Here is a 10,967-nt window from a genome sequence, read left to right as displayed (position 1 = left end):
GAGGAGAAATGGAAGTGAATGAGGGTGAAGTATCGGAGGTGGTAGGTGTGGTGAAGTTCTTGGAGCCTGAGGCTTGCAACAAGGGTTAGGATAAAGATGAGTCTCTGACAGTAGGAGTGAAGTTTTAGGAAAGAATTGACCTTTGCCTTCTGGCTGATTCCTTTGTGGTTTCAGGGTGGGTGAAAACCAAGTTGGGTGCTGTGGAATCGTTGAGGGTAACCAGAAGAGATCTTGTGATAATTGTTTGTGTTTCTGCTGGTCAGAGGAAGTCAGGAACTCAGTGTTAAACAAATGGGGAAAGGAGATTTGAACTGTGTTGCTGTCAAGAAAAGTGTGCCATTGAAAGGAGTGATCACTGGGGTAGGGGTAAATGTCAAAGCTGACCAACTGAAGGGGAAGATTCACAGTGTTTGTGATGCTTGCCGTTTGGTGCGACGCAGACAGGGTGGACTGAGTGGTGAAACAGAAGAGTCATTGTCTGTTCTTTTGAGTTTTGATGTTGAGTCTTTGCCCAACAAAGTGATGCTAGGATATATAAGTTATCCTGTATGAGCTTTGTGACGAATACATTACGTTGTTACAGGTGTCACGCTTATGGGCATGTGGCAGCAGTGTGTAGGAGGGAGGTTCCAAGGCGTGAGAAGTGTGCAGAAGGGCATGAGACAAAGGAATTTCTAGCATTGGGGAAAGTAGTAGTATTGCAGGGGTGCCTATGGAGCTGGGGATCAGAAATGTCCCGTGCGAGAGAGGCAGGTTGAGGTTTCCAGGGTTAGAGTAGTGCAGAAGTTGTCATATGCAGAGGTAGTGAAAAAAGTAGAGGAAGATGGGTCAAGAGGGAGGGATCCTGAGAGGAGTGGTGTAAGTAGTATATCTGTACCAGTACAGAGGGATAAACCAACAAGTGATATATGTTTCAGTAAGATTGGATTTTTGGCATTTATAGTAATGGTTATCAACTGCAGGGATAAGTAAGTCGCAGAAAAGAGAGTTTGTGGTGGCAGCTGCAGAGATGTATTTGAGGTATTTGTGTGTGCGAGATTTGACATCAGAAGAGTTACAGGGTGTGTTAAGTGGTGGTGCCCCATCCTTTTTTTTGTGAGTATAGTATTAGATGGTAGGGTATTTGTAAAATTCAAGCAAGGTATAAGGGAATTTTACTCCAGTCCAGTAGGTGGCGGTAATGCAGCATTTTGTTGGATGCCAACCGCCATTAAACCTCCTCAAATAAGAACGAATAGATCGTATTTCTCTCAAAGACATTCAGTATTTGATTGGTCAGTACATTCGACTGGGAGATGGACTGAAAAAATGGCAGTTCCCAAAGAAAAATAAATAAAAAATAAATAAATATATATATATATATATATATATGTATATGTATATGTGTGTGTTTGCTTGTCTTCAACATCATTTTATGGCCCTGAGTGAATCTATGCAAATCCAATCCATGACGTAGAAGTAATGTGATCCTCCACTACAAACAATATGGCGGCGCCCGGTGGTGATAAACTTCTATCAAGAGCAGGTAAGAATTCGCGAATAAGTCAATAATCAGATAACCACCAACATATGTTGATCCGAAGATGGCGAATGAGCGATATGAAAACAATGCTTCTAATAGAACTTCAAATAAATAGATGACAACCTCTGAGAATTACTGATCAGAGGACGCTTGTTTCATAACGTGAGGTTGTCAGCTGTAATCTATATTGACAGTTGTGTAATTGAAATAAAACTACATGTCTCATTTGGAGATACTTTAGACCTATGGGATTGGCAGGTTTGACGGCCTGTCAGGTGGGTGCTGTCTTTGGCGGATGCAAACAAACGTGGGGCGCCTGTCGTGTCTGCACCTTGCAGAAGTGGCCCTTGACGAAAGCTCTAGGATTAGTGCTCTAACCTTTGCCATTAGGGTGGAAACCAGATGTACTATCCTTAGATCAGTTCCTGGGCAGAGCTGACATTTGCAAATGTTGTCTCAATTTGCTTTGAGTTGATTAATATAGGCCTTTACATGTCATATTGAGTCAAATCAATCAGTGTCAAAGTAACCTGATTTTCACGTGACTGATCAATTAGTTAAGCAGCCGGCAGACCATGAGTGGATGAGCTAATATTTAAAGATATGACTTTCTATTAGAACCCTCTCAGAGAGTCTATAATGGAATGACTGTCTGTAGTCCAGAGTCATATAGATGTCTGGCGTGTCATAGTTATATTTTGACTACATTAAACCTTATTGGCTAATAATATTATCTTCGCTCTGTAATTGGTGGGAGTGTACCACTGAAATACTCCACAAAGACCCACAAGCAGTACTATTAGGTGATCATGTACTAGAGGAGAGCTGTTTTTGTGAGTGTGTTTAAAGTAAAAAAGTGATACTGTTTAGCAATTTTCATAATGGCAATCTAGGTGTTTTGTTTCCTTTTCAGTCTGATTTATCTGTATGTGTGTCGGTCTCTTTCCAGGATTGGGGGGTTTCCTCCAGAGGGTGTGTGGTCTGTGGGGGTGTGGCTCACCCTGGGGTGTCCAATCCCAGCAGCACCGACAGTTCTTCTGGAGGAAGTGGAAGAGCTCTCGCAGTGTAGTCAGACCGGCTGTCGTCAGACCAGCCTACTCAGTGCCCAAGGTAGGTACAGTATGTACTCAATATCCCACAATGCATCACACATCTCGCTCTGCCAGTCACTGCCCAAGCTACAATGGATCACTTACCTCAAACATTGGGTGCGTTCAACATTGCAGCTGACTTGAATAGCGAGTCGAGACTGACTGATCTACAAATCACTTTGCATCATGAATAACTACTCAATATGATTTGTAGATCAGTCAGTCAATCACAATTTACCCAGGATATATCAGTTTTGATGCTCTCAAACTTGTGATGCAATAAAATGACTGTCCTCTCCCCCCCTTCCCCATCTCACTCTTCCCCCTCCTTTTCTCTCTTCCTCCCTTGCTCTCCCTTTCTGTCTCTCTCTTTCTCTGTCTGTGTGTAGCATATCCTGAGGCCTGACTATGTGAACAGTGGTCAGGTCCCAGACTGGCCAGACTACATAGAGATCAAAGACCAGGAGCAGATCCAGGGCCTGACCAGAGCCTGCCAGCTAGCCAGACAGATACTGCTGCTGGCCGGACGCAGTCTCAAGGTGTGTTATAGAGAGTAAGAGAGTGTGTCTGTCTGTTTGCTGACATTCCAAATTAATAACGTCATAGCTTTTACCTCTGACCCCCAGATTGGCATGATGACAGACGAGATAGATTTTATTGTCCACCAGGAGACGATTCGTCACAACGCGTACCCCTCTCCCCTGAGATATGGGGGGTTCCCCAAATCAGTCTGTACCTCTGTCAATAATGTGGTCTGCCATGGCATACCTGACACCCGACAACTGCAAGATGGCGACATTATCAACGTTGATGTGACTGTGAGTTTTACCCCCCTTCACATACACACACGGGCACATTCCACTGTTCCACATTCCTTACCACGCCAACACCTTCATCAGGTCTATCTGGAGGGTTACCATGGTGACACTTCAGAGACGTTCCTGATTGGCTGTGTGGACGAGGTGGGGCGAAAGCTAGTGAAGACAGCCAGGAAGTGTAGAGATGATGCCATTGCTGCCTGTAAACCTGGGGCTCCACTGTGTGTTATAGGTAACACTATCAGGTACACACACACACACACACACACACACACACACACAACCCCTTTGTTGTTTTTTATAATCTACTGGCCCTCTCTTCCTTCTACAGTGAAATAGCCCATTCCAATGGTTTCCATGTGTGTCCCTACTTCATTGGGCATGGCATAGGCTCCTACTTCCATTGCCATCCTGAGATCTGGCACCATGGTAAGAGTTGGTATCTCACAGCAATCCTACAGTTTTATATGGTCCACTCATTCACCATTACCTAGAGTTAGGGTTGCAAAATTACAGGAACTCTCTGGTTTTCCTGAAATCCCAGTTGAAGGAATAAGCAGGAAATCTAGACTCCAACCCGGATTTCTGCAAAACTGGGGAATTAATTGAAAGTTCCAGGAATTTTACAACCCTACCTACAGTATATTGGACCTAAATATCACTTTCTCATTTATCTGACAGCTAATGCCAATGATATGACCATGGATGAAGGGATGGCCTTCACTATAGGTCAGTTACATGTCCAATGTCTGTCAGTGTATGTTAAAGGAAAACTCCACCCTAAAACTATCTTTTAGTATTTGTTTCATTAGTCCAATGTTGATATAGTCCCAAAATGTTTAGCAGCAGTCAACTTTCAAGATATACAACTTTAAAAATACAGACATAAAGCGAGTGGTGAATTTTGCATCTTATGGTGAATATCTAGCTGCAGGTGTGTTAAAGGGATACTTCAGGATTTTTCCTTATTTTACCTTTATTTATTTAACTAGGCAAGTCAGTTGAGAACAAATTCTTATTTTCAATGATGGCCTAGGAACAGTGGTTAACTGCCTTGTTCAGGGGCAGAAAGACAGATTTGACCTTGTCAGCTTGTGGATTCCATCTTGCAACCTTTCGGTTACAAGTCCAACACTTTAACCACTAGGCTACCTACATAGTTTTTATGTCTCTACATCCAGTATGAAGGAAATTAGAGGTAGAGCCAATGCTAACTAGTGTTAGCGCAATGACTGGAAGTCTACTAGCATGCTAGCAGATACCCATAGACTTCCAGTCATTGTGCCAAAATCCCGAAGTATCCCTTTAATGTTAAATCTGTGTATGCAGAGCCCATATTGATGGAAGGATCGTCAGAGTTCAGAATCCTGAAGGACAAGTGGACAGCAGTGTCTGCAGACGACAAGAGGTAGGCCACTTACAGCCTACATACGTCTGACATAAAGGGTTATAGCCCAAAGTGTCACTGATACCCCGGATTAACATGTGTGTGTGTGTTCGTATGTGTGTGTTCAGGTCAGCCCAGTTTGAACACACAGTAGTCATCACCTCTGACGGTGTGGATATTCTCACCAAACTACCCGAGGAAGATGAGCCATCGCCAATAGGAGTCTAATCACTCTTTTCAGATCAGCTGTTCACACCCCAGTCACATCATCTATGAAGAGGTAAAACACCAAATTGACCCAGTGTTAGCACCACAGAGAGACTAGAAAAACTGGGCATTGATATTGACTCAAATGAGTTGCACTAGTGCATTATTTTGTATGACTTCTGTGTAGAAAATACGTTTTATTATTTAAATAAAGCTTTAGTTCACGTTTAATTAGAAACAGTGTCTATCTTTGAGTCATTAGCATATCATATTTTACCATTCACTTTTTTTGTCTGACAAAATATTAGCAAACAATATGTGGTCATTGCAATGTTACTTTAACACATTTGACTTTATGTTTCAGGAAATGAAATGAATTCTAATCTGGGGAGCACATTCTTCTCTGATTGACGGCATCATAAGATTATCTTGTGTTAACGTTGTTAGGACTGCAAGGTTTGCAGAGTATCATACGTCCGCTGGACTGATTATGTCATGATGTTATTGATGCTGCGTTGTTTGGCTGCATGTGTGACGTATTCAGCCCTACTAATAGTCTCTGATCACATCAACCTCCAGCTCTACATTGTTAGTAACTTATTTAGTTTTTCCTCTAGACCAATTAGATACCGTGCTTTAGGTATTTCCACTAATTCTATTGAAGTGATGCCTTTTAAGTTCCTTAGGCCACATTCTTGTCATACGTACAATATGGCACATTTATTACACAATATTCAATATCAATGTTATTCTCAAACATACAGGAATTTGTTGAAATAAACTGGTCATAAACTGTTTATCTGCTAAATAAAAATTGCTCATATTCCTGCCAGGTGAAAGCAGTCCACACACAGATTTTCCCATTAGCAGGTTTTCATTATCTTTAGTCCTGTATATCAATAAATTGAACCCACATCAACTGAAGGATTCTGAGGCTGATATAGTACTGGACTCTGCTGGGAGAGTGCCACAGAGTCTGTTGCTGAGTACCAAGAGTAGTTACTGTAAAAGGATGGGTTGCTTGGAGGGATACAGTTCTGCTCATTGCTTGAGCCTCCTGTCTCGGTAATCCCATGGGGGGCCCAGTGCACCGTTGTAGCCTGAGGAGAGCTGCTGGACCTAGGGGAGTCACACAGGGTCTCCGGCTGTTCCAGTGGCATCTGGCCGTTTCTACATAGCTTCTTCAACTTTGAGCGACGGTTCTGGAACCAAATCTTCACCTGGGAGAGGAAGTATAGATGGTGTTTGAAATTCCATTCGTACAAGCACACTGCTACCTCCAGACAAGTGCCTTACTACTCCAGACCTCTTGGCAGAAAGCGTAGTGCACTTGTATACAATACAATGCACTTACTGTACATATTTAGCATATAATGAAAATAATAATATTTGAAATCATAAATGATTATCATTGAAGTCCATCATGGTCAGAAAATGAACATGGTGCACCTGTGTCTGTGTGAGTCCCAGTGAAGCGGCCAGCTCCGCACGCTCAGGTAGAGCCAGATACTGCCTCGTTCGGAACCTGCACTGGAGCGCGCACAGCTGCAGGCTGGAGTAGATGGTTCTGGGCTTCCGGACTTTCTTTTGTTTTCCCTTTACCATTCGGACTTCTGGCTCCTTCTCCTCTTTCTCTGAGAAAATGTGTATGACCATTAATAGTAGTACTATCATTGATTAACACAATGTATCCTGTAATATGATTAAAACAAAACCTGGCATAAAGAGCCAACACAATGTTTCTGAAAAGTACAGTAATGACCAAATTATGGGTTAGTTATAAAAGGAGATTATTACACGTTTGTGTACACATTTGGATTTGCATACCTGCACATAATTGATACATACACATTTAACCAAGATAAAATTAGTTTTATATTGGATATTCTGTGGATATTCTGTTTTCTCTCGTCAATAGCTATTGGACCAAGCATGCCATGGTGATTTTTTTTTTGGAGGGGGCTTTCATTCTTCAATGGCTCTTACACAAAGCATGCCATCACTATGAAAATTGTGTGGCACTCTTTTGCCTTCAGACCAGCCTCAATTCGTTAGTGCATGGACTACAAGGTGTAGAAAGTGTTCCATAGGGATGCTGGCCCATGTTGACTCCAATGCTTCCCACACTTGAGTCAAGTTGGCTGGATGTCCTTTGGGTGGTGGACCATTCTTGATACACACAGGAAACTGTTGCGCTTGAAAAACACAGCAGCGTTGCAGTTCCTGACACACTCAAACCGGTGAGCCTAGCACCTACTACCATACCCTTTTCAAAGGCACTTAAATATTTTGTCTTGCCCATTCACCCTCTGAATGGCACATGCACACAATCCATGTCTCCATTATCTCAAGGCTTAAAAATCCTTCTTCAACCTGTCTCTTCCCCTTCATCTACACAGGTTAAAGTGGATTTAACAAATGACATCAATAAGGGATTATAGTTTTCACCAGGATTCACCTGGTCAGTCTGTGTCATGGAAAGAGCAGGTGCTCCTAATGTTTTGTCCACTCAGTGTATTCTTCATCAGGTAGGATGGACAAAAATCCACCGCTTTTTCTTTTGTCCAAATTATTATTTAAAAAAAATGTTTTTTGGGGGGGTCTTCAATAGCTCTTAAACAAAGCGTGCCATGACTATGAAAAGGATATATTCTGAATCAGGGGAGGATGGAGACAAATCCACTTTTTATTTGTATAGAGCCGTGGATGTTTGTTTATCCTTCTCTGATTCAGAATATAACATTTTCATAGTCATGGCACGCTTGGTTCAATAGCTATTGATGAAATAAAACACAATTTCCACCAAATATCCATTATCAAACTACTTTTACCTCGGTCCACACTTAGGAGCAGACAAATAGTGGCATTCAATCAAGGGCACAGCCACATTCGAATCAACAAATAGTGAAATACTGTGATAAAGTTACCCACCTGTGTCCGTGGTGAGAGGTGAAGAGCCCATATAAGATCCGTAACAACCGTAAGAGGTGGGGAACCCAAACTCATACATCCCGGCACTGTAGAGACCGTTATTCCCATTATATTCCAGAAAAGAATGAGAGTCAAACTTCAGCTGGCCATGCGGTGGATCCGAGCAGTGTCCGGTTGGTTGGTTAGGGAAGAAGTTGCATCCTGTAGCCCTTGAAATGGGTAAGATTTGAGATTCCTTTGAGTCGTGCATGGTGTAGTGAATCGAGGTAGTCTGAGTTGATTGCATAGCTGTGTCAGCAGTCTGTAAAACAGTTATGGCACCATAACGCTATGCAGACCTGCAAACAACTGCCGAAATGGAGTCTTTTAGGATAATATTTCTATTCCATTCTATTCTAAAAGTAGTTCTCCAAGGTAATTGTCCACTGTCTAAGTCTCCAATGATTGCCTACATGTGGCATAGCCCACTGTTATTATGAGAGTTGTCAATAAATGAACCGTTTATCTGTTTCTACTCCATAGCCTAGAGTGGTGTCATCTCCTATTCAAGCCATGGAATGACTGAAGCTTCAGGTGTCTGCTCTTCTGGATGAGACGGTCTGGTGTGACGTGAACCAGGAGACTGATGGGTGGGCAAGAAGCCAAAGAAAAATCCCCTTGACTGTGACACCTTGTACACCTTAATACCCAATTCATGTTATCATGATTCGATACTCTTATTATACAATCTGTTATTATGACAAAGGTTTTATATATTTTGTAGTTTTTTTTGTTTTGTTCTAACTTTTTCACTTGCAAAGAATGTTGTAAGCTTTTGGATATTTGTTTCGCCCTCAGTGCGCTCAACTCGTACTCACCTTCGGATCAGCGAGAGGTTATGGCGCCATCTGGGGGTCTTTGTGTGATGTTGCTACAACCCGGCAGACACATACCAATAGTCTACTCCACCTTACACACTTCATAATTACCAACGGCGCCAGTGCTCACCCACACAGGCGAGCAAAACAACCATTAAGGCTGACTGAGGTGACTGAGGGTATATTTACACTGTCTATGTGTGCCCACCACGCATTAAGGCTTACCTCTGACTCCACTGTAAATATAAATCATGATCTTGAGACCACAGCAGCAGCTGCAAGTGGGGTATAGGTTAGGCTGTGTCTCAATAGTCTAAAGTTGCTTCCTCTCCTTCATCTGCCTTTATCTGAAAACACAGGCTAGTTGAAAGCGCACCATGAATATATCATCACCTGTCCATATGAAGACTATCAATATGGACCCCTCCATTTCCTTTACTTCACATTAGTGTTGAGTCATGGGGGACATTTTACTGTACTTGATAACCACATGGCCACTAGATGGCCTTGCATGGCTCTTTATGTACAGCCTGTAGCCTTAGTAATAACAGTATCCTTCTATGCATAAAAGCCAAGGCCCTTTACCAACATGTCAGGAGCGTTATGATACTTGTGGTAGTGCACTAGCTATATTTCCGCAGGGTCGCTGGTTCAAACCCAGCTCTGGCTGTCGCCACAGTGTGTTGTTTAGGAGGAAGATAAACGCAAACATAACATTTACTGCTATTACATTGTCAAAGTAATGTAAGCCACACTGATGCCTCAATGGAAATGTCTAATTATGAAATGTTAGATACTTTAGTTGTATTGTTCTGTAGTTGTAGTGTTCTTAGTTTTTAAATGTGTGTTGCTGTTCTTGTCTATTGGTGTTCAGTATTATTTCATGTTTTGTGTGGACCCCAGGAAGAGTAGCTGCTGCTTCTTCAACAGCTGATGGGATCTGAATAAAATCATGAATCATAAAATTACATTTCAAATCAAGGTTTACAGTTATCAAGAAACACCAAGAATCTTTTGCAGGGCAAATTCCTGGAATAGTTGAGAGGCAGTTGGTGCATTCTTCATCTGTTTGTATGTATTTGATAATTAAGTATTTTTAAAATTAATTACCTATTCAATATTTGATCAAAGAAGAGCTGACTGGGTGTGATGTGAAAGTTTTGCTTTGACCTGGTATAGCCAATCCATACAGTATATTTATAGTATCCCTATAGTACAGTGTTGTGTAAAATAACTCCACTTTGAGGCTACTGTAGCCAGACTTAAACATCTGAGAGAAACTCCTTGCCCCCTGGGTGTGTTTGTACCTAGTGCCAGTGTGCCAGTCATGAGGGTGTGTTCTTCCTGTGGGAATGGCAGGATCAAAGGAAGTAGGTATATTGCTCATTTGTCCTCTCTGCAGATTCGCTCATCTCAATATCGTAGGGATCCCTGCTTCTTCATCTGCATTGTTTGCTCTCTGGGGTTTTAGGCTCGGTTTCTGTATAAGCACTTTGCAACAACTACTGATGTAAATGCATTTCACTGATTGATTTGGTCATGCTCAGTTAACTGTAAATTAGGTGATTTATAGAACAGATGATCAGATTTATCTAGGTGACACCTTGCTAAGGAGAAGCAGAATTCCCTTCTGCTGAAAAGACAGGATGAACAAAGAAGGAGTGAAGTGGATGGTTGAGCAGATTAAATGAATACATATCAGATGTTGCTGATGTTTCAGCATTGCCTGTCTCAAAAGAAGCTTTAATCCAACTGTGTCAGCTGATGCAATGCTCGTTGAAACAGTTTAGAACAAACTTGCTGAACCGCTGTACCATAGCAAGACATTATTTTCATACTTATATTTTCTGGGCAATCAACCTGGTCTCATAGACTTGATGTAACTTTTTAAACGTAAATCTGGTACACTCAAATTAGTATGATATGTTACGTTTGGTATAGTTAGATAAAACAGAAGGTGACTTAAGGCAAATTAAAACCAAATTAACATTTTATTTCTAAAATGCGCCGAATACAACCTTACCGTGAATTTGTTACTTACAATCCCTTAACCAACAATGCAGTTTTAAGAAAATATTTACTAAATTAACTAAAGTTTAAAAAAATTAAAAGTAAAGTAAAACAAAATAACAATAATAGGGCTATATCAGTATC

At 41.6% G+C, this 10,967-nt stretch overlaps 2 protein-coding genes across 6 annotated transcripts; one reads left to right on the top strand and one right to left on the bottom strand.

Moving 5' to 3' along the window:
- Positions 1-1,425: 1,425 nt before the first annotated feature.
- metap1d (methionyl aminopeptidase type 1D (mitochondrial)) lies at positions 1,426-10,093 on the top strand. Of its 5 annotated transcripts, none has more exons than XR_002955058.2 (10): positions 1,426-1,525; positions 2,472-2,632; positions 3,003-3,152; positions 3,240-3,431; positions 3,513-3,676; positions 3,763-3,860; positions 4,113-4,160; positions 4,761-4,839; positions 4,947-5,098; positions 8,479-10,093. XR_002955058.2 is itself a non-coding variant. In XM_024436165.1 (9 exons), exons 1-9 carry the CDS (start codon positions 1,486-1,488, stop codon positions 5,044-5,046), a joined length of 1,032 nt encoding a protein of 343 aa, XP_024291933.1. In that variant the 5' UTR covers positions 1,426-1,485; the 3' UTR covers positions 5,047-5,256. The 5 variants fall into 5 exon arrangements, 3 of the variants coding, with proteins under 3 accessions (XP_024291933.1, XP_024291936.1, XP_024291937.1); XR_002955057.1 differs by lacking the exon at positions 8,479-10,093 and adding an exon at positions 5,390-5,822; XM_024436165.1 differs by lacking the exon at positions 8,479-10,093 and having other exon boundaries at positions 4,947-5,256.
- On the bottom strand, positions 5,922-8,482 carry LOC112260811 (homeobox protein Dlx2b-like). The gene is made up of 3 exons (XM_024436170.2): positions 7,957-8,482; positions 6,475-6,659; positions 5,922-6,245 (listed from the first exon to the last, which is right to left on the bottom strand). The coding sequence occupies exons 1-3, from the start codon at positions 8,240-8,242 to the stop codon at positions 5,922-5,924; spliced, it is 795 nt and encodes a 264-aa protein (XP_024291938.1). The 5' UTR covers positions 8,243-8,482.
- Positions 10,094-10,967: the final 874 nt, after the last annotated feature.

The sequence above is a fragment of the Oncorhynchus tshawytscha genome, linkage group LG10 (assembly GCF_018296145.1).
Source record: "Oncorhynchus tshawytscha isolate Ot180627B linkage group LG10, Otsh_v2.0, whole genome shotgun sequence".
NCBI classification, from domain to species: Eukaryota; Metazoa; Chordata; class Actinopteri; order Salmoniformes; family Salmonidae; genus Oncorhynchus; species Oncorhynchus tshawytscha.
Note: the sequence above shows the minus strand (reverse complement) of the source record. Positions and strands in the feature narration are given on the sequence as shown.